Source organism: Neopsephotus bourkii, unplaced genomic scaffold (genome assembly GCF_033783945.1).
Source record: "Neopsephotus bourkii isolate Nb327-2 ecotype Australia unplaced genomic scaffold, CSIRO-AGI_Nbou_v1 NB_1434, whole genome shotgun sequence".
Taxonomy (NCBI): Eukaryota; Metazoa; Chordata; class Aves; order Psittaciformes; family Psittacidae; genus Neopsephotus; species Neopsephotus bourkii.
In genome coordinates, this window is record NW_026901911.1 from 542,868 (window position 1) to 566,834 (window position 23,967).

Consider the following 23,967-nt stretch of genomic DNA (forward strand, 5'->3'; position numbering starts at 1 on the left):
CAGAGCCATGGGATGTATCTGGACCACACACCCCATGGACCACATAAACACGTGGCAGCATCCCTGCTCCTCTCCAGGGTTTGCCCTGCAGAACTGCTTCTCACATGGTGCTGCATGCAGGAAAGGCCAAGGCACAAAGCCAAGCACTTTAAATAGGGGGAAAGGAAGATCTCAGCAATGCCTAATGGAATTTGGATTAGCCAGCCACCTTTCACGCGGAGTGACACGCCAAGAGCCCTCCTAGCAAAGGCGGGAATAGACGAGACCCTCAGGGGATTTCTCAGCCACCCTTCAATCCAGCCGGTGAGCCTGGAGACCTCATGGGAAAGGAATGCAGGGAGTGAGTGGCTGGTGGCAGAGCCATAAAACGCAGCTTAATTACGGTCTGGGTAGAGCGCTCTGCCTGCCTTGTCCCAGCTTCCCGCAGGTGAGATCAGGAGAGAATGACAGTGATTTGGGGATGCAAGGGGCTCCCCATGGGTAGAGATGGGGCATGTTATTCTCAGTGTAGACCTGAGAAGGGCAAACAAGAGGTACACAGCGTATGCAAAACACGTGGAATTTCCCCCCTCTTCCAAGAAAAAATAATCCAAGAGCTTAAAGAAACCAAGGTCACAGATTTGGCACTGGTACCCAGTGGAGCAGAGCAGAGCCACCCATCATTAAGTCACCAAAGATAGAGAAAAGTAAGAGATGAGAAAACTATCTAACAAAATATTTTCTGTATTTTCCCCCTAAATATCCCACATTCCTCAGGTTGGAGCTGCCCTCACATCCGCTCCTTTTGCGTGACCTGCCTCCCCAGTGCCACATTTCAAAAGCCCAAACCAGCTCCTACTGCTTCCAGCAGCAAGGAGTGATTTCTCTTGGTACTGGGGTATCAAGGGATGAATCTAGGTCACACACCCCATGGACCATGTAACATGTATGCAGATACATGTGCAGTGTGTCCAGCCTCACATCCTCAACCAACCTATGGATGAGTCTGCATGCAAAACAATCACTTATTAGATAAAGGGAGCGGGAAGGAATAATACCTGAATACAGACACTCCTCCTTTCCCTACCTGCCCACAGACAAAGGATCTCAAGGAACGGAGCCAAGAGGATTTCAGGCCATTAAAATAACAGCATTCCAGAACAGGAATATTGCCAGGTACTGCTCGTGTCCCTTTAACTCCAGGAAGCTGTGCACACATCCCATCTCCAAGGGGTTAAACACCTGTATTTGAGGAATCTCCCCCTCAATTTGGTTTGTTGACAAAAGATGCTGGTTCTCCCCGGACCGTGCAACAGCATCTGTTTACAGACCCGGGAAGCACCTCCCAAAACACCAGGGCATGGAGCACACCACTTTTTGTCGGGAATCTGAGCCTAAACCCAGTTAAATCACAAAAGCCTCCAGGAAACTTTGCATCAGGGATGAAACAGAAACCAGTGTTTTGCTCTCAGCGCTTCACAAAGACCTAATTCATCATTTATTTTCACCACTGGTGGAAAGCTATCAGGGATTTCAATGCGCATTCATTACTCGTTATCGACATCTATCCAGGTAAGTCAAGGTCAGGGATGGCTTTTGAAAGGCTCAATGAGCATATTTAGAAGTAGCTCAGACACTTGTGCCTTTTACCGGCTAGAAAAATCGGCTCCGATGTGCTTCATCGGGGTGAATGCAAAACACAAAAGGGAAGGAAATCCTCTTCTACAAAAGCCTGGATAAAACAGCCACCTCCTTACTTTACTGTCTCCTTCTAAGAGTTCCCTGCACCTCCCGCTCCCACCACATCCTCTTACATCCCCCCCCTTTTCCACCTTCTTCCCATTGCAATTCCCGGACACCTTCGCGGACCCACAGCGACCCCGTTTCTGCGCCCCCATCACAAACACGCGTGTGTTAATTGGTACCACACCTGCGAGCTGTGCCTTTGCTGATGTATTTTCTCCTACCCTCATGGAGCTGGAGCGATGGGAAGGAAAAAAGGCTCCGGGAGCCCCTTTCCTGCTCAGCATCCCCTATCCCGAGCCCCCTCCCCTCTCCTGGACCTGCCCATCGAGCCGCTTGCGACGACTTGACTTTCCCAGCCCCTACGTGAGAGACGTGCAGCTTGACAGCAATTTAATGGATCGCCGTCAAAAGGCCACATGAAGGCATCGCTCCCCATCCATTCCAGCCTCCCGTTGATGAAGAAGCAGACAATCGGACTAATTATCCCCCCCCGCAGGGAGTAGCTAAGCGGGAGCTTGCTGAGGATGCTCCCAGGGATGCTTCCACTCCTTCCTCCTCCACCCCACCCGGCCGACCACGCTGACCTCGCATCTCCGTTATAGCTCCCATTTCCACCCGGCTTTGTAAGGAATTGACAGCACCTCGAGTTTAAAAATAGCTACTTCGAGTCCAAAAATAACCACCCTAAAAAAGGCCCACAATGCTCCCATTGAACAGTGCCCTGCATGGCTTGCTCCCACCCCGAGAAAGTATAATTATAAGGCACATTATAGCACTAATAAACCCCTTGATGCCTTAATATATTAAAGCATTAGTTTTCTCGTCCACCATGAGGGGATTCTCTCGGAGCTCCGAGAAACCAGATGAATAAAGTGGCAAAAACAAAAAACCCAATAAAACTCTGCATATAGAAAGGATTCCCTTTAGAGGTGTCACTCCTCGGGAAAAACCAAACCAACCCTCTCCATCTGCAAAGCATTAAGCCAGGAGACATTTCCCCTCGCTAAACCCAAAGCCCCGTTGGCAACCCAGATGTTCAGCCTGTTGCTGAACGCAGCTCCCCCAGCATGTGCGAACATCGCTGCGTGCCCGACCTACAGCCACGGGGATATTTAGTTTTAATTATTATTACATCTTAAAAAGGGGGAGCTGGGAACTTTCGGGCCAAGGGAAATAAACGGCTGGAGCGGCTTTGTTTCAAACGCCTGCCTCAGGAAAAAAAAAAGGCATCGGAAAGACTGATTCACCCAACCGCCCGAGCCACTTCCATGCTTCGCCAGGCTGCAAAGTGCCACCTTCTCCGTCCTGGCTCCCGCAGCTCTGCGGATTCCTGTTTGGAGTTGCACAACTGGCAGGCTGTCAGTTTGGCTGCTGGGCGAGTTAAAAGAGCTGTCTCCTCAGCTTTTGCACTGGATTATGATTCATGAGTTGGTTTCTAGTAACACCGGGATGCCAAAGCATTGATTACTGTTTACTATTATTTTAAGCGCAAAGGTTGGTTTGAATCACTCCAGGTGCATCCCAAGCTTTGAAAACACGGGCAATCACTGCACAGGTTTCAGCATTTTTAGCCCTCCCCTCCACCTGCCTCCTATCTCATCCTAAACCCCCTATCGCATTCCCCCATTGCCATGGGAGGGTGGAACTAAGTGATGTTTAAGGACCCTTACAACTCAAACCATTCCACGATTCTATGATTCCAAGTCTCCCCACCTCATCCCAAACACAGCACAGGGTAAAGTGGTGAAGCAAAGCAGCTGCTGGGCTTTTTCTTCCCCTCAATTCATTGACTTGATCCTGCTTTCCCCCTTAAATCACACAGCAAGATGTCAGGCACCGGGAATCCCAACAGAGGTGGTATCCTGGTCGTCCATCCTCCCACGGGTTGAAGGGGGGGGGGGGGGTAATGGACGTGGGACATGGAGAGGGGATGAAATTGGGACACGCGTGTCTCAACGCCTCCCGCTCCAGGGGAAGCAGCGGCGCGATCCCTGCACCTTCCTCCATCTCCTCGTGCTGGAAGTGAGTCACGGGCTGGCAACGGGTGGGATGCGGACACGGGGATGATGCTGGAGGAGGTGGACGGGATATTTTGGGAAAGGGAAAAAGAGGGCATTGCATCGAGACCTCCCGGGGGGCTGCTCCCAAAATCCCCCCCGTATCCCTCCATCCCTCAGTGCCGTACTCACAGCGGCGGGGCAGCGCCGGGCGGTTGTCATTGGGGAGCCAAATCTTCTGGATGCGGCTTTGAGTCAGCTCCATGGGCATGGTTAACACGGAGGCAGCGGGCGCTCCGCGTGGTGCGAGTGTGGGAAGGGTGAAAAACGCGCAGCGAAAGCAAAAACGGAAGGGTTTTTGTTGCGGGGAGGGTTGGACCAGCCGCTGCTGCGCTCTCGGATGCTCCACGGAGTCGCGTTAAGGCTGCACGGCGGCGGCGGCGGAGGAGGAGGAGAGGAAGAAAGAGGAGGAGGAAGAGGAGGGACGGGGCTTCAGCGCACAAAGCCGGCAGGAACGGTGCGCGCACCGCGGGGGAAGCGCGGGCGAGTCCGGCCGGTGCTCGTGGTCTGGATGCGAAAAAAAAAGAATAATTAAAAATGCTAAAAATAAATTAATTCCCCTTCTATTTTTGAAAAAAAAAATCAAAATAAATTAAAAAGGGGGAGGAAAAAAAGAAAAATCTCAGCGTGAGCAGACGGGGGAGGGCTGGGACCCGGCTCCGGCTCCTGCTGCTGCTCACGCTTCCCGGCTCCACTCAGGATGGACCGGCGGCAGCAGCCGCTGCTATTTGTATCCCGGCAGGCCGGGCCGGCGCGCCCGCCCTCCGGGGCGGAGGGAGGAGGAGGAGGAGGAAGGGAAAGGGGGGGGGCTTCGGGCGGGCTGGTTCCGTCCCGCGCTGCCGCCTGCCGCCGGCCCCCCGCACTGCAGCGGGGACAAAGGAGGCGCCGTGCGGCCCGGGGAGGCTTTGTGATTATGGGAGGGCAGGATACAGGGACACGGGGAGCGGTGCTTGGAAGGGATGGAGATGGGTGAAGGATGGTGGAAATAAAGGGGGAAGTTAAAATCGGTGTGATGGGAATGAAATGAAATGGGAAGGATGGAATTGAATGGGAAAGGAAAATAAATGGAAATTACAAAAAAAAAAAAAAAAAAGGAAAAGGGAAAAGAAAAAGGAAAAGATAAAGAAAAAAAAAGTATAGGAAAAAATCCAATAAAAACAAAAGGTAAAATAAAATCAATAATAAAACTAAAACAAAAATATGATAAAAATAAAGCAAGAGGTAAAATTAAATAACATAGAATGAAACAAAAATAAAATAAAGGTTAAAATTAATAAAAACTAAATAAGGTAAAAATAAAATAAAAATTAAAAAGGTAAAATCAAATAAGTAATATATAATAAAAAATAAAAAAAAAGGAAATGTAAAATTAAATAAATAATAATGAAACACAAAATAAAAATAAAGGTAAAATTAACAATAAATTAAAAAAAATAGAGAACACGATTAAAATAGAAACAAGAACGCAAACCCAGGGGTTAAATCACATCGACTCAACGGAGGGACCGCAAAAGGAAAGCACCCCGAGCAGCACCATTGGCTCAGTGGATGCTGCGGTGCCCGCTCGGTCCCGGCCGCGCTGGGATCCCCCCCCCAGCCCCGCAGGGACCGGGTATCCGCACGTCGCTCACGTCGCGGGGGCCGGGAACGTTCCACAGGCCCCGCCCCTTGCTCGCCTGGCCCCGCCCATTGCTCGCCTTGCCCCGCCCCCCAGGCGGGTCAATGAGCGCTGTCTATTGGTTACTGACTGCGCTGGGGTCTCCTTAACCATGTTGTTATGGAGTTTATTGCCTTATTAATTACATTATGTTATTCTGTTATTATATTTATTATTATCGTTATTATATTTAAATACATCTTGTTATCGTGATATCTGTTATTTTAATTTGTTTTTATTTCTATTACATTATCTGCTATTATTTCAATATTTATTACTCCCATAATTGTATTGTCTCTTATTTTTATTATTTTATTACTTACTATCCATAGGATTTCACTACATTTAATTATTTTGCTATTTAATGCTTTTATTACTTTATTACTTGTCCTTTTATGGTATTATTATTTTACTATTTACCATTTCTATTATTTAATCACTTGTATTTTAATAAATTATTAATTTGTCTCATTAGTTTTATTATTACCTTATTTGGTACTTTTATTTATTATTCTTTCTTTTACTATGTTTCCCTATTATATTATTTCTTGCCTTTATCACTTTATTACCTCTGAAATTATGCATAACAATAAAATACATGTTATTCTGATATTTACTATTTATTTTATTACTTTACTATTTTAATCTTATGTATATATCAGTAATTATATTTTTTATTAAGTTCTTACTCATATTTTATTATTTTGTTACTTATTCCCTTACTTCTTTATTACTTTTATTCTTCTTTCAATTATTTTAATGGTTTTCATTACTATTTTAGCCTAATTATTATTGTTCCCATGGCCAAGTTGCCCCCAGTCACGTTCCCCGCTTAAATCAGGCTGCCTCTGTCAGCCCAGCAGTAACACCACCCGAAGCAGCAATGTTAATAAAGCAAAGCCTGTCTGTGAGTTTAAATCTTGATGAGTAACATCTCAGCTACTTAAAGTCACCCGTTGTTCCCTTTTTTCATTATATAGGGCTTATATTTTTACACCAGATGTAGAAAGAACATATTTTTGGCCTTCTCCTTACATGGAGCCAAGATGGATGGAGTAAAAAAAAATGCACAATCCTTCCCTCTCCTACGCAGGGAAAGAGTATTCACAGGCAAAAAGAGAATAATGAATTAACTGCTATGAGGGAGGCAGATTTGGGATGGAGGCAGGGAGATGGGGATCAGCAGCGATGCTCTGGCTGAGACAGGTGGGGATGGGGGGTCACAAAGAGGTGCTGCCTGGACAAAATCCATCCTTGGGAATCAGACTGGTTTGGGTCGGAAGGGACCTTTAAATCTCATCTATTTCCAACCCACTTCCATGGGCAGGGACACCTTCCACTAGACCAGGTTGCTCCAAGGCTTGTCCAACCTGGCCTGGGAAAGGACAGGGTTTGTTATTCCAAAATCCCATACATTTTTTCCATGGAGGGCAACAAAAAACCAGTTCCAGCTAAAACATGAGCAGAAGGAATAAACCCGACGTGATGCTGCAGAGGTTGGGTATCCTCCTTCCTCCTGCAGGATTTCACTGTGGAAACCACAGCCCCCACAACATGGAAAGGAGCCCGAAAGCAAAACCCTGCCTGAATGAAGATCCACCGTCACTTCAGATTAGATCCACCTCGTAATTCTTGGCTTAAAAACTCCCAGATAACTGGAGCGGAAAGCTTTGACTCCAAAATACATGGCCTGGTTTTCAAAGGCATGAACACCCAGCTGCTGCAAGCGAGGTCAGCTGGAAGGAGCATCCTTACTACTTATAAGTAATGATGAAAGGGGCGGTGAGCACGGCAGCACTAGCTAAGACATGGAGTGAGGGTTACCTACCCCATCACAGGAACATGCAGGGATTTAATATGTGCAAAGGGATAATAGTGAAAATGTAATCATAGAACCATAGAATGGTTTGGGTTGGAAAGGACCTTAAAGCTCACCCAGTTCCAACCCCTGCCACGGGCAGGGACACCTTCTACTAGAGCAGCTTGTTCCAAGCCCCTGTGTCCAACCTGGCCTTGAACACTGCCAGGGATGGGGCAGCCACAGCTTCTCTGGGCACCCTGTGCCAGTGCCTCAGCACCCTCATAGGGAAGAGCTTCTGCCTTATATTTGAGCCAAATCTGCATTTTTTCATCTTAAAGCCACGCCTCCCTTGTCCTATCATTACACACCCCTGTAAAAATGTCCCTCTCTAAATGAAGAACGTCTAAATGAAAACTGGGCTTGAAAACTGAGGGTCTTGGTGGTAGACAGGGAAAAAAATGATCTTGAGCATCCCAAGGACGCAGAGGTGCAGTGAGGTGCAGAGGGAAAGGCAGCACAAAGGAGGGGGCCTGGGAGAAAAGGGTGAAAAACCCTGTTTCTGTCAGAATGGGACATGAGTTTCTTATGGGGTTTGCAGGTTGTGAACTTCTCCAAAGCACCAAAGCCCAAACTGCTCAATTCCCTTCTTTTTCCCCTGCTGCTCAACCACCAAAGAGCAATGCATCCTGAATGGGGGCATTCGGCTCTGGATGCATCCCAAAATCACAATCCCAGACTAAATTCCCTATCCCCTTTGGAGAACCTACCAAAACCAAGGGGCCAGCTTCCCCCAGCACCCTTCCTTTGGCATCAAACTCCAGGCAACAGCAGTGATTCTCTGGCAGCCCCAACTCTGACTAAGCCGTGATTCATCCTCCTTTTTTCTTCTTTGATTTTTTTTTCCCCTTCTAAAGCAGACTTGGAAGCAAAGGAGAAGTCACGTTCGTGTCTACGTTCAGTGCAACACGAACCATCTGCTTAGGATGTGTCATGTTGGGGACGTGGTGCGTGATTCCTGGTGGGATCAGAGTTGCGCGGTCCAGCCCTGCACCTGGAGTTTGGAGACTTTGGCTGGGAGCCATGCATATACATCACCATAGAGCATCATTGAACTATTTGGGTTGGAAAAGCCCTTTAAGCTCATCCAGCCCAACCATTCCCAGCACTGCCAAGGACACCACTGCCCCGTGGCACTGAGGCCTCGTCTCCACGCTGTGTGAACACTTGCAGGGACAGTGCCTGCAGCCCTGCCCTGGGCAGCCTGTTCCAATGCCTGAGCACCCTCTGGGGCAGGAATTGTTCCTCAGCTCCATCTAAACCTGCCCTGGTGCAGCTTGAGGCCGGTTCCTCTTGTCCCATCCCTTGTTCCTTGGGAGCAGAGCCCAGCCCCTCCTGGCTCCATCCTCCTGTCAGGCAGTTGGAGGCAGCCATCAGGTCCCCCCTGAGCCTTCTCTTCTCCACACTGAACCCCCCAGGTCCCTCAGCCCTTCCCCATCACACTTGTGCTCCAGCACCAGCTCCATTGCCCTTCTCTGGCCCCACTCCAGCCCCTCAATGTCTCTCTTAGAGTGAGGGGCCCAGAGCTGAACACAGGATTCGAGGTAGGGCCTTAACTCTCCTACAGATGCAGCCATACATGTGCTCCATTGCAGGGCAGCAGTTTCCAGCACAGCCTCAGTGTACACGGATGTAAACAGTTCTCCCTACCCTAGGAGGAAGGTTGCAAAAGTCAGGCAGCAGGTGCCCGAATTCTTGTTAGTGCATCAGCAGCTCCTTCTTGCAACAGAGAACATCATTCCTCTGGGCTGACTGAGGGGTAAAAGAAACCAACTGGTAAACATCCCAAAAACCCATCAGTGGGACCCTGGAGGAGCTGAGAATATTGGCTGTAACGTATTAGGAGAACCAGGGGTTTTCAGCAAGGTCAAGGAGGAAACCAAGTGGTTGGCCCTCCTCTCAGCCACTGGATGCTGAGCTGGTTTTGCTGCTAATGGCACTTCTTTGTGCGGAGTTTGCAAAGCTGCTGAGGGTCAGGCTCATGGTGGGGAGGGTTTTGCAAAGGCCTGGTATAAGCAGGCTTGGAGAAGAAGATGGAGATCTTGGTCCTTCATGTCTGCACCTCCCTGTTGCCCACCACAGTATTTCAATACATAAACAAGGAGTGAAGTACGACCTGTACCTACATCACTGAGGTACAGCTCCCAATCCTCATCTCACCCTCTCCCTCCGCCTGCCCCAACCCTGCTGCTGGTGGGACCATGATGAGCTCCTGCACCAGCCCCTGTGACACACTGAGGGGCTCTGCCATGGAAAAAAGGTTTTGCTGTGAGGGTGCTGAGGCGCTGGCACAGGGTGCCCAGAGAAGCTGTGGCTGCCCCATCCCTGGCAGTGCTCAAGGCCAGGCTGCACACAGGGTCTTGGAGCAAGCTGCTCCAGTGGAAGGGGTCCCTGCCCATGACAGGGGTTAGAACTGGGTGAGCTTTAAGGTCCCTTCCAACACAAACCAGTCTGGGGTTCTCTTTAATCTGACATTTTCCCTTCCTCATTTCTTGCCCTTTTCCCCACTACCCTTGCAATCTCACACTCCTTTTCCTCCTCAACAGCATCAAACCTGCAGCATGGACACCACTGCTGGCCGAAGAGCAACAATGACCAGGCAAAATTATTTATTCACTGTATTATTTCAATTTGGGGCTTCCTACAGTGATTATGGGATGCCCTACACTTGCAATCCCCTACCCTGAAATCAGAGGAGAGCCTTGGTTTGACACTTCTCATGTTTGAAACTGGGAGCAGAGCAAAGCACATCGTGTGCTCAGGTTTCCCCTGAGCCCTCCCTCCCTTCACCCACTGATGCAAACAGCCATTCCCCTCCACGGGGACAAGCTGTCCAGTTTTGCAGCTATTGCACTCTCACTGTACTTTATGTGCTCATCAAACGTCTTCCTTCCCCAACTGTAAGGAACTAGTCATTACTAACAGCCGAGCACTGAAATGCCATCAGAGCATGCATGTGGGGCTGCCACTCACATGCCTTTACTTACAAATAGCCGCAAGCAGAGCAAGGGAAAATTCCCAGGGGTTCAGTCTCAGACATGGAGAAACTGAGCATGAGAGAGGGAAATCCCTGCAGAGGCTCAACCCCGCTGTATCAGCCCCAGTCAAACACCACACCAGGAGCTCATCCTGCCTTCCGTGGCAAGAGAGGCTGCAGAAATGCACGGGGCTGCGGTTCCCAACGCTTCAGCCTTAAGGGGCAAGAATCAGCTCTTTGTGCACATGACCTGGTATACAATGATGGGCAAGGGAAAAACCCCATCGTTTCACTGCCCACTGGCAATAAAGGGGCTCTCCATACTCTTTATAAACTGCTTTTTCAACCAATTCAAGCCTCAGGACCTGTTTGCCACTGCTCTGAGCTCCCCTGTGCTGACACTTGCCCTCTGTTGCCCTCTTTCAGGGACAGTAAATTCTGCCTGAAGTCAACCCTCTGTCATACTCTGCCATCAGAACTGCTAAAACCAATGTATTTCTTATAAATCCCTTTTCATTTAGGAGACCTTCAAGCAGGAGGATGAGGGTTCAAACCCTGTTTCTTTTGAGCTGTTGATCTGTGCATTAACTAGAGGCATTTGGTTATAATTGGGTGAGTTAAGGGTGGATGGGAAAGGAAAAGGGAGAGTTGCAAATGCATTGCAGGCCATAATGAATATGGGGAAGAAGGAAAGATGAGAGCCTGGATTTAATCACAATTCATCAAATTAGAAGCAAAATCGCTCAAGCATCCCTCCATTATCCCCAGAGGGAGGTGGGTGTCCCCAGCTGTGCTCAGGTTTTGAAAGGTCCTTGGGAATCATGGAGTCAAAGAATCACGGAATGATAGAATAACAGAATGGGTTGGGTTGGAAGGGACCTTAAGATCACCCAGTTCCAACCCCTTGCCGTGGGCAGGAAAAGACACAGGAAAGCTGAAAGCTAGAGATGGGGAGGTGTAAAATGGGTGTTGAGTAGGCAGCATTGATGATCCCAAAGGAGACTCCAAAATCAGTGCTATTTAAAATCACAGGGAAGAGATTTCATCTATAATTTCTAAGAATTGCATTCTATAAAAGAATAAGCTTGGAAATAACGTTCTGAACCCACAACATCCACTGGAGCAGGGACACTTCCCAGCGTTGGCACCTCTGCTCCGAAACAGGTCCAGGAGGATTGAGCAACCTCCTGTGAAAGTTCCTGACCTTACAAGAGCAGTGCAAAACAAAACTCACCCCATAAACAGGGTTTATAAACAGGGCTAAATCATAAACATAATTGACTCCATGGGTTGTGGAGATGGGAGATTTAGATGAGATATAAAGAAGTTCTTCCTTGTGAGGGTGTTGAGGCGCTGGCACAGGGTGCCCAGAGAAGCTGTGGCTGCCCCAATCCCTGGCAGTGCTCAAGGCCAGGTTGGACACAGGGGCTTGGAGCAAGCTGCTCCAGTGGAAGGTGTCCCTGCCTGTGGCAGGGGTTGGAACTGGATGAGCTCTGAGGTCCCTTCTGACACAAACCAGCCTGGGATTCCATGAAATATGAGGGTTTAAAAAGTGGTTAGAGGGTAATGAAATGGCAAGAGGTTTGGATATTCCAGTCTCGGGAATCTGATGCTGGTTCTCCTTGAAATAAAACCTGACTGCCCGATTTCAGGCTTGATCCCAAAAGAAAGGGTGAGGATCAGTCAGAGAGGCACAGTTCAGGTTTTAGCTCTGTCAGTGGCTCTGAGTGGCCAATACTCACATTAGCCTGACACTGGGTTGTACCTCCTATTCCCAGGTACTTTTAGTTATGTGCAAGGAACTCCCCATTTGCCCTGTGATGTTAAGGGTGTGAAATTGCCCACTGAACGTCCTGGGTGTAAATCTACTCGACTTTGGATCACCTCCTCCCTAAGCAAGATGCCACAACAACCTTCCCCAAGGCACTGATCCAGCACAGAAATCCAAGTGTGTTTACAGGGTTACTCTATCCCAGCTGCCAGATCAGATATTACCTGTCCTGCTGCCGCCGGCATAAGCCTGGCATATGTTACCGGAGAGCCTTTTCCAGATAAATCAGCACAAACACACAGCACACATCCAAAACACAGCCCCACACCAGCTACTACGAGGAACATTAACTCTAGCCCAGCCCAAACTAGCACAGTGCTGCAAAGTGATGCAGCAAGTTGGAGATCCAGCAGGAAGGAGCTAAAATCACAGCCCTCCTCTAAGCACAGATTGTTATAGGAACCAATGCCATGAAGTTAATGAAGAGCTGCATTCCCAGACCAGTGATGCATTTGTGATGAGAAGAAGCATGAGCTGCAGATAAAAGGAGGGGATTCTTCCCCTCTGCTGTGCTTTGGGGGGACCCCCCCTGCAGTCCTGATCCAGCTCTGGGGCAGCAGCACAAGAGGGACGTGGAGCTGTTGGAGTGAGTGCAGAGGAGGCCATGGAGATGCTGCGAGGGCTGGAGCAGCTCTGCTCTGGAGCCAGGCTGAGAGAGCTGGGCTGGGGCAGCCTGGAGAAGAGAAGGCTCCTGAAGGGGAGACCTTAGAGCAGCTCCAGTGCCTAAAGGGGCTGCAGGAAACCTGGAGAGGGGCTTGGGACAAGGGCCTGTAGGGACAGGCCAAGGGGAATGGCTTGAACCTGCCAGAGGGGAGACTGAGCTGAGCTCTTAGGCAGAAGCTCTTCCCTGTGAGGGTGCTGAGGCGCTGGCACAGGGTGCCCAGAGAAGCTGTGGCTGCCCCATCCCTGGCAGTGTTCAAGGCCAGGTTGGACACAGGGGCTTGGAGCAAGCTGCTCCAGTGGATGGGGTCCCTGCCTGTGGCAGGGGTTGGAACTGGAGGAGCTTCAAGGTCCTTTTCAACCCAAACCCTTCAGTGATCCTATGGTTTGGGATGCAGCTCTCCTGCCTAAAGGGCCTCAATGACAGATATGAACCCTCCTATGGATGAGACTATTCAACTCATTTAGAGCTGAAAATGGTCACCATCTGGAAATCACATCCTGTCATTATCCCATGGACTTTGCTATTGAACTATTTCCTAACGTCTTATTAACACCCACCTTTCATTAACAGCCTGGATCGTTATCTCATCGTTGCAGGTTATTAAATCAAACAATGGCAAAGGCTGTGGCCTTTCATTCTGAGGCTGACTCACCTCCTGATGCAACAAGCCCAGGCCAGTGGCAACCTCAGCATCGCCATGGTAACCAAGAGGCTTCTAAAGAGATGTAGGCAATGATGGCATGAAGCCAGATACTCAGGAGATGCTGGGGAATCTCTTCAAAGTAATGCAGAAAGCTACAACAGGAAAGCTTTTGGGAAGAAAAGTGATGGTTTGTATTCTTGTTGGTTGAGGAGGAGGTGCTTGTAGGAGCAACATGCACTGGATTAATCACAGCCTAGGAAAAAGGGTATTTTTTATCCCTGCTGTCATTCCCTACTAATACTGGCTTCTAATACAGGGACTTTTGATCAAGGGGTGATGAAATACCATCCCAGTAAGCAGCATCCCAGGAGTATATGCACTGCTTGGAAGGCTCAAATGGAAATGTTCCTCGAGGGATGCTGAGCAGCAAGGAGATGTTCCAGGTCTGAAGGGCTCCTGCTGTGTCTGCATCCACCCTGATTCGTGTCATTTTGGGTGTCTACAAGGAACTGGTCACCTTTGACTTCTACCATCTGCAGAGAGAAATGAGCACTCCCAGAGCAACACACTTGCCCTGCTGTGGATATTGATTGTAAATCAGGATGAGATATGTCCTGGAGATGTTTTTAGCACAAAGGGAGACCTCAGTGTTCTCTGCATTCAAATCCACCCAACACACATCTCGGTGTGCTCCAGCACGAGGTGACACAAAGCACAATTCCTTGTTCACCCCAGACTCCCATGTAGGGAGGAAGAGTAAAGCTTTGGTGAGGAGATGCATTTTGAAACCGCACATGTGCCGAGGATCCTTCCACCTACACCCTTATAGGCACGTCTGCCATATCTATAACCTGCTTAACCCTGCTTCCTTACAAGCCTGGGATGATACAGGCAATGGCAGGTGATGGTTGTCCAACAGAGTCCTACACACTTCAACTGTGGCCAAGAAGAGCCACTCGTGAGACCAACGCCACTCCTCAGCCTGAGCTGTTCCTTGAATCAGACTCCCCAAGGGTTCACCTCTCCATTCAATGGATGGAAAACCACAAGGCATTAAGAGGTGGGGACTGTTATCATGTGCTCTTAAGCCTGAGACCTGCAGGAGCTGCTTCAAGACAACGAAGAGAAAGTGTATGGTCAATAGGTTGAAACTGAGAATACTCTGATTTTCTGTCCCTTTTGTTGGAACTCCCTGCAGTCAAAGCTTCCCCCAGGGAACCTTTCAGCTATCTGGTTTCCTAACAGCCCTCCTAACCAATTTTTGGAGCCAAATCACTGGAATCAGATCACACAGGTTGCTGGAATGCAGAAGTTAAATAACCACATTCCCTTATCAGGGTTTTCCTATTTCTTTTCCTGCTTATAGGGCAAAGATTTTCACTTATCTAATTCCTAGCAGATGCTTTTAATTCATGCATTTCATCTACTCTTTTCCATGCCATGGAGACCTGGCTGGGGAAAAATAATAATAAAAAAAAACCGGCTAACATTATCCAAAAATATCTTCAGAATTCCTTATTTCCCTGATATTTTCCATCAGACATGAGAAAATATTAGTGGAAAATCTCTCTGCAATTTCGGGACAAGCTGAAACAATATGGGGAGCTTCCTGCCAACGTATTTTCTCCAGTGCATTTAGATTTTCCAGCCCACAGTGACAAGTTGCTAACAAGTCCTTGGAAAAAAAATAGGAAATGAAAAAATTCACCTTAATGTTTAAATTTCTGCCCTGGAGTTTAACATGCAGCTGCAAACCAGCACTGGGTGCAAACTGCATCCCCCTGGCAGGTTGATAGGAACCACAAGGGAAGATGCTGTGCTTCATAGAGCTAGGAAGTGACCCATTTTCCCCTCAAAACAACTGCTGTTCCTTGAGCTAAGAACCAGAGCCATGTATCTGAAGGGGGCCTTCAAAGATGCTGGGGAGGGACTCTTCATTAGGGACTGTAGCGATAGGAGAAGGGGTAATGGGTTAAAACTTAAACAGGGGAAGTTTAGATTGGATAGAAGGAAGAAATTCTTTACTGTGAGGGTGGTGAGGCACTGGAATGGTTTGCGCAGGGAAGCTGTGAATGCTGCATCCCTGGTGGTGTTCAAGGCCATGCTGGATGAAGCCTTGGGTGAGATGGTTTAGTGTGAGGTGTCCCTGCCATGGCAGGGAGGTGGAACTGGATGATCTTAAGGTCCTTTCCAACCCTAACCATTCTATGATTCTCTGTGGTGGTGGCAGTGGTGAAAGCACATGTTTCCATTCACCATGAGCTATCTCCACCAAATAGGATGGAGAAGGGGGAAAACCGCTTTCATTGCATCTGTCTCAGTATTTCTGCCACCAAGGAATCCCAGCACAAACCCAGTGCCCCAGACAGAGTTCAAGTTTAGCTTCTCACTCCTTGAAAACCAAACAAATGACTCCAGGAGAAATGGGCTCACTCCGTGTGCTCATCCCCACCATGCCCATGTGCAACCCTGCACCGCACCAGTGGCTCTGCGCTTCTCTACTTGCACCTCCTGGGTTGATGCCTGTGGCAACGGTAAGGTCAGAGGGAAGGTTCACATTTCCCAGCCTTGCTGTTTACCCAGTGCTCAGGCTGAATTAAAACAACTGCTAGAGATAGGCTTGAGTAAACAAGAGATTTGACAGGCACCCGACTCCCGGGCAGGCTCTCCTGCCAACTTCCCAATAAAGAAAGAGAGCCAGGCTCGGGCTGAAGGCATGACCTCCCTTTGCTTCATGTTGTGCTTTCACCATCCAGGTTTGGATTGTTTCAGGCACATAAATGATGGGCATCTCATTGCCACTCCTGGGTGAATGTGCTTGTGGTGCTCTGTAGGATGGTTGTGTCTCCCGACTTGTGCATTAAGCCACCACGAGCTGCAGTCTGTGCCCATGAAGGTGCCAAGACCCATGGAAGTTTGCATGGGCAGAGCCCAGAGCACTTCCCAAACCTGCTGGCTGTGCAAAAGCAAGGTCTTTCTGCTGTTGTGGCTAATGGGGATGCCACCAGCATGGGTCTGGGGTGAAGGCAAGGGTTGCCAGAGGGTCAGTAGCTGCAGTCCTCCATATCTGCAGGACATGGATGTGTTATGTGTCACCTCCTTAAACACAGATACTCATTTCAGAGCTAAATAACACTGAAAACCCATCTTGGAGAGGGTCCAATCCAGCCCCCCGTGCCTGGACAAGCACACGTGCAAGAGCACACATACCACCACCTTGATTCCTGGCAGCCCATGCCTCTGCTGCCTTCGGATGCTACTCAAACATCTGGTCCTTTTGCATTCAGATGGAGTCAGTCATCAATGAAACAGGGTGACTAAGACTCGGTGCTGGCACATGCCAGCCACATCCCACATTGCCTTGTCTTGTCTTGTTTGCAGCCGTTACCCATCAAGGCCACACAACCCCATTGCTGTAAGCTACAAGCACCACATCCAAAGCCAAGCCAGAAAAGGCAAGCTCAGGTTTTCCAACATTTGGACTGGTAAAGCCATACCCAGAAAAAGACTTCCTCCCACCTTAATGTTCTCTGCCAAGAAGCTGCCCAAATTGCTGCTGTTGCAACAGCCATGGAACATTTAATGGTTTATTAAATTGCTCTCCTGTCTATGATGCCAATGTGTTTGACTTGTGCCTGAGCAGCTCAGCTGCAGCCAACAAGCATGAAAAGAAAGAAAGGGGGAAAACACTGAAGCAACCAGAGTTGATTTCATGTTTAGGAGGACCAAAGGCTTTCCTGGCTGCATTCCCCTATGTGTATGTTCTCCATGGATGGAAGGAGGCAGAAATCCATTTGCCTTTGGCAAATCAACCTTGGAGAAACAAACACAGAAATCACTCCTTGGCAGGTGTCTCTTCTGTCTCAACTCTTCCTGCTCAGGTCAGTTCAACAACATAGAGATTTTGGCAGCAAAGCCACTTCTGAGTCCCTCTTCCCACCGCAAAGCCACATCCTCATCTATGAACAGGATCTGGCTGGGAGATGGACCCATGTTGGAAAACAAGCCAATAGTTTGGGTTTTTTTCCTTCTTTATTATTATATTTAGGTTTTTTTGCAAAGGGAATGTTGTTTTCAGAGCATGGATTCAGAGCATGGAGCACTGGTGTTGGCACAAAGCGGAGCAGCATCCCATGGTGCTGGAAGTGGAGGAGCTTCATCAGTCTGCCCAAGCCCAAATCACAGCCTCAGCAGTGTCCCTGCTAGAACTCCCTTACTAATAAGGAAGATCCATAAGAAAATCAGTGAGTGGGAGAAAAAAGCAAGCCAAACCCCCCAGTTTGTGCACCAGGCATGCCAAAGTCTCCTACTGGCATCAATGGTGGGATGTTTCCCTGGCAGTGTTCAAGGCCAGGTTGGACACAGGGGCTTGGAGCAAGCTGCTCTAGTGGAAGGGGTCCCTGCCCATGGCAGGGGTTGGAACTGGATGAGCTTTAAGGTCCCTTCCATCACAAACCATTCTGGGATTCTATGAAAGGAGAATTTTCCTCCAAATAAACTTATATTGCTGACTGAGGATCCTTCACTTTCTGCTTGTGCAGGGGAACCTGGCAGTGTCCGTTTATATTTTTAGGGACAGACTAATCCAGTCTCCAAGGCACAGAAATCACCCCTGCCAATCACTCAGCGGCCTTCAAGCCACGAGCAAGACACGCGCAGCACAACCCATCCTCCTGCCTATGCCGAAGCGGCCGGAATATCCTGCCCAAAACAGGGAGCTCGCATCCATTCTGGGGCTTGCAGCCAGATCTGCGTGCAGGAGGCAAAACACCCTATTCCTCCCGCAGTACATCAGGACACAAACACCTCCTGTCCCAGCCTGTTATCCCTGGTGTTTACCCATCTTAGCTGTTCTCCATGTTTCCTGGAAGTACCCGGGAAGCCCAGCAGCCCCTCTGGCACCGCTCATGCCCCTTTCGCCTGTCTCTGGAGGAGGCTGCAGCTGCTTGGGACGGTTCTGGGTCAGGCACGCGGAGCTTGGCAGCGTTCCCTCCCTTGCGTGCATGCGAATGGAGCATGCACAGCCCGTGCCGCTTCCCGGGGCTGGCACGTGCTCCGGCATCCCCGGCATTCCCGGTGTCCCTGCGTGCCAGCGAGCTGCTATGGCCAACAAGTCATAAACACATCAGGAAACAGGCCCAGCTCGCTGCCCTGCGCCAGGCTGAGCAAACAGGCTCCGGCGTCAAGGCAAGGGAGAAATCAGGTTGTCCGAAGGGTCAGAGCTGTTTAATACCAACCCTGCCGTGTCCTTGCTTGGATGCTGGCTGCCAGGCCCATCAGGAGAGCACAAAGTCAGGCTGGGGCTGTGCAACAACATGGAAGCACCTCCTTCTCCCGGTGGATTTATCATCGCCCCTTCCCCGACCCCAAAGGAGCATCATTTCTCCCCAATCTGGTTCACAGGGAGACATTTGCCTCTCCACCTCAAATAACCTGCTCCAGGGCTGAGCAAAGCTTTCCCTGATTTCCAACCCAAATAACCCCAGCTGGGTTTAACACCCTGCTCCTACCCACATAGGTTGATACTGAAGCTCCACATTGCACTGTGGTAGGGTATGGACCAGTGATGCACGCCAAAATGTACCAACCTGGTGCAGACACACTGCAGGATGCACTGGCGCAGCCAGGATCCATGCAAAGTGACCTGGATCTGTGGATAAGAGCAGCTAAAGCCACAATGACCGTGGCATCCAGCGTGTAGCTGCACCCTGCCGTGCCTCAGTTTCCCCTGAGGCAAGTGATAGAGCTGGAAACCATCCAGTGAGGGTTGAAGGACTGAGAAGAAGGAGAATAAATGCCTCAGCAGCCAACTATGAACAAGCAGCATGATGAGCCTGGAGAAAATCATAATGAAAATCCAATGGGAAAGTCCAATTCCGGGCTGTTTTACCAGGAAGGTGGCATAGAACGTGCAGGAGGTTTGGTTTTCTGGCCCGGATGGTGCTGGTTCCTCAGCGCTAGGGAAGGGCATGTCCCACTCCATGCTCCATGCTTTTGGGAAGAGGTTTAACCTAGGACGGGCAGCACCAAGGAGATGCTTCCAGAATGGAATACATGGGAGAGCACAAGAGTGATTTTGTGCTCCAGGAATGAGAAAAGTGGAGTAGAAAATATGGGAATAGCTTGCAGGATGAAAAAGAATGCTATGAAGACAGCAATAGATGTTCTTTATAGCAAGGAACAATTCAGGTAGGTAACAGGAAAACTTGCCCAGGTATTAGGAGGTGTCTAAAGTGAGATCTCCCTCCCCATGGCAGGAGGCTGGAACTAGATGGTCTTAAGGTCCTTTCCAACATAAACATAGGGGAAAACCACAATGGAAATCTCAACCTGCGTGTGTGGGTTTGATCTTGATTCCCATCCAGGGCTCATCCCTCCTCCTGTGCTTGTGATCAGCCACACACTGGGGTTATGCAGGGCATAAGGAGCAGGGTGCCCTGCAGAGACGTGTGTGGCTGCGTGTGTGCACGCACGCACTGGGCAAACTGGGATCCCGCCTCCCAGCTGCTGGTTTGGAAATCCTCCCACGTCCCTCAACCCCTGCTCATCTGATCTGCAGCCTTTGGAGTTGTCCTGATGCCGAGGTGAGTTTCTCCATCGCCGAGGGTGTGTTAGGGAACGGTTCGGCATGCCAGCGGCACAGCTCCTGGTGCCAGAGAGAATGTTGGAGGTGGTGGGATGCCACATTGAGAGTGGCAGGAGGGGGGATCTCAGCACTGGGGTAAAGCCCAAGCCCCTGCTGAGCTTCCTATGGAGGGGTTGGACCCTTCTTCATGGGCCAAGTGCAGCCAGATGGGCTTTTCCTACAGAGACGGGCTGAGAGATCTGGGGCTGCTCAGCCTGGAGAAGAGAAGCTGCATGGAGATCTCAGAGCAGCTTCCAGTGTCTGAAGGGAGCTACAAGGATGCTGGAGAGGGACTCTTCATCAGGGGCTGTAGCGTTGGGAAAAGGGGTGATGGGTTCAAACTGAAACAGGGGAAGTTCAGGTTGGAGATAAGGCAGAAGCTGTTCCCTGTGCGGGTGCTGAGGCGCTGGCACAGGGTGCCCAGAGAAGCTGTGGCTGCCCCATCCCTGGCAGTGTTCAAGGCCAGGTTGGACACAGGGGCTTGGAGCAAGCTGCTCCAGTGGAAGGGGTCCCTGCCCGTGGCAGGGGTTGGAGCTGGATGAGCTTTAAGGTCCCTTCCAACCCAAACCAGGCTGGGATCCTGTGACTCTATAACAAGGCTACTGAGACTGGTCTTCAGCTGGTGGCATGGATAGAAAGCACCAGGGTTGCTCACTGTGTAAATACATCAAAGTCCTTCCCCCTCCATGCAGGAGGGAGGCAGGACACCAAAATGAGGCCATCTTCCAGCATCCTGAGTTACTTGGCCCTGGGAAGGCAGGTTCCAGCCATGTCTGCCTGCTCCCGGGGTAGGAGATGAGGATGTGCTACCAGCAACTGCATCTTCACGTGGTTTCAGCTCCCAGACTAAGGAAGTCTGAGAGGAGGGAAGAACCCATCTCTCCTCACCAGAGGGTTTCTGGGGAGCAATCAGGCTGCCCAAAACCCCCATGGGCCCTTACAGATCCCACCTTTACAACAGCTTGAAGTCGGGTGATGGTTTCACCTCCTGCAAAGGGTGTCCCCTTCCCACCAAAGCTTGGCATGCCCTCCATCATGAAAGATGGAGCACAGCACCAAGAGCATCAACCACTAATCACAGCGGCTCCTTAAACCCATTAGAAGCTCTCCATGACTAAATGCTAAAGTGTAATGTCAAAGAGGCAGCGGAGGGATCATGTTCCCCAAGAGCTTTCTTGGAGCTGCAGGGACGTGCTGTGTGGGGTGTGATGGGGGGACAGGCACCTGTTCCTTTGGGTCATTTGTTGGTGTTGCACTCAAGAAGCCGCTGAGGCGCAAAGGGATGCAATGAAACCAAAAGCCAGAGGGAAAATACCCTGGCAAGAAATAGCTCCTAGGGGTTAAAGCAGGACAAGGAGGGGGTTTCCAGCCTTCCAGGAAAGGTGCTAACTGAAAACAAGGTGATGGATTGACACAGGCATGAGCTGGTGAGTCAGGAGAGATGGGGCCACGTGTTTCCTCCTGCCCTTTGAGCAGATGGCAGCGAGCAGACATCTATCTACATCAGTGAGGAGGCACCTGCATCTGTGAGCAGGCACCTACAACTGCGAGCAGACACGTACATCAGTGAGCAGACACCTACACCAGTGAGCAGACACGTACACCAGTGAGCAGACACCTATATCAATGAGCAGACACGTACACCAGTGAGCAGACACCTATATCAGTAAGCAGACACCTACACCAGTGAGCAGACACGTACACCAGTGAGCAGACACCTACAACTGCAGACACTTACATCAGTGAGCAGGTACCTGCATCTGTGAGCAGATACCTACACCAGTGAGCAGACATGTACACCAGTGAGCAGACACCTACAACTGCGAGCAGACGCCTACACCAGTGAGCAGGCACGCACATCAGTGAGCAGACATGTACACCAGTGAGCAGGCACCTACAACTGTGAGCAGACGCCTACACCAGTGAGCAGGCACCTACACCAGTGAGCAGGTACCTGCATCTGGGAGCAGGTACCTACATCTGCAAGCAGACACCTACACCAGTGAGGAGACACCTACACCAGTGAGAAGACACCTACACCAGTGAGCAGACTCCTACATCAGTAAGCAGACACCTGCATCTGTGAGCAGGCACCTGAGTCTGTGAGCAGACACCTACAGCAGTGAGCAGACACCTACAATTGCGAACAGACACCTACACCAGTGAGCAGACACCTACACCAGTGAGCAGACACCTACACCAGTGAGCAGACACCTACACCAGTGAGCAGACACCTATATCAGTGAGCAGACACCTACACCAGTGAGCAGACACCTACACCAGTGAGCAGACACGTACACCAGTGAGCAGGTACCTGCATCTGGGAGCAGATACCTACAACTGCAGACACTTACATCAGTGAGCAGACACCTACAACTGTGAGCAGACGCCTACACCAGTGAGCAGGCACCTACACCAGTGAGCAGGTACCTGCATCTGTGAGCAGATACCTACAACTGCGAGCAGACACCTACACCAGTGAGCAGACACCTACAACTGCGAGCAGACGACTACACCAGTGAGCAGGCACGTACACCAGTGAGCAGACATGTACACCAGTGAGCAGGCACCTACATCTGCAAGCAGACACCTACACCAGTGAGGAGACACCTACACCAGTGAGAAGACACCTACACCAGTGAGCAGACTCCTACATCAGTAAGCAGACACCTGCATCTGTGAGCAGGCACCTGAGTCTGTGAGCAGACACCTACAGCAGTGAGCAGACACCTACAATTGCGAACAGACACCTACACCAGTGAGCAGACACCTACAACTGCAAACAGACACCTACATCAGTGAGCAGACACCTACAACTGCGAGCAGACACCTACACCAGTGAGCAGACACCTACACCAGTGAGCAGACACCTACAACTGTGAGCAGACACCTACAACTGTGAGCAGACACCTACAACTGTGAGCAGACTCCTACAGCAGTGAGCAGACACCTACAGCAGTGAGCAGGTACCTGCTTTTCTGCACCTTCAGTGCCCATAAACCCCCCCAGTGCCTTTGATGGGAAGCTCTGGACAAAAAGTTTTCCATGCTGCCAGGAAAGTCCATCGAGGAGCGATGGGGGATATGACCAGCAAGCGCAGCAGCACTGCCAGCAAGCCAGAAAGCATCCCAAAGGGGCAAACCTATCCTTTTTAATACCAAAAAGCTGAAGAAAGGCAAATCTCTGCCTTAGTTGTAATCACTGTAAAAGCAGATAGCTTCCCATCAGAGGGTGCTACAGTCTGACTATCTGAAGTTGTGATATCAGGAAGTGCTTGATAGAGAAGGGGGTGCGCAGCAGGGACAGTAACGTGTGGATGTGGTGCTGTCCTGCCCTTTCCCTTCACACTCATGTGCAAAAGGCACCTTTGCTCCTGCCAACAAGAACCTCCTTGATCTCAGCAAGCAGAAACGAGACCAGAAGTTGTCCTAAGATCTGCTACCAGAAAGCAAAAAGGCCTAATAAAGAGAAGTATTGTTAAGAGTGACAGGGGGTTGGAACTGGATGAGCTTTAAGGTCCTTTCCAACCCAAACCATTCCACGAGTCTATGATTCTATGATAATACATTCATGGTGTCAGGCTTTTTCCAGCTGGGAAGCACCTTGCACCATCGGTCATGCCCTTGCCAGCTTGCTAATGGGAACCAGTCGCTCCCAGCATCACACGTTCAATCTCTCCTCACTGGCTTTCAGTCTTATCTCCAGCTCCTTCCCAGCCAGCAACAGCCCCAGGACCTCATTTGTCCTTCAGCAAATGACAGATGTCCCGCTCTCTGGCACTATCCTGCTGCTTATCACCTGCCCGCTCCTCGGCTGCCCTGTGTCAGCACAGGAATTAAAGCACATTATCCAGACAGGGTGAAGGGCATTTTAGGTGCGAGCTCCCAACTCGTCCTGCCAGCAGAGCTGCAGCGGGGATGGGGCTTTGCC

General features: G+C 50.0%; 1 protein-coding gene across 6 annotated transcripts in view; it reads right to left on the reverse strand.

The window, feature by feature from the left end:
* PFKFB3 (6-phosphofructo-2-kinase/fructose-2,6-biphosphatase 3) overlaps positions 1–23,967 on the reverse strand; it is a 42,781-nt gene that overhangs the window by 16,283 nt on the left and 2,531 nt on the right. For 4 of the 6 annotated variants that reach the window (XM_061368651.1, XM_061368649.1, XM_061368646.1 and 1 more), the window contains exon 1: positions 3,915–4,353. The exons of 1 other annotated variant lie outside the window; for it this stretch is intronic. In XM_061368651.1, the coding sequence (XP_061224635.1) occupies positions 3,915–3,993 (79 nt within the window). In that variant the 5' untranslated portion in view covers positions 3,994–4,353. Of the gene's footprint in view, positions 1–3,914; positions 4,354–23,967 lie in introns of those variants that run through there. One more of the 6 variants, XM_061368648.1, reaches the window with a different exon arrangement.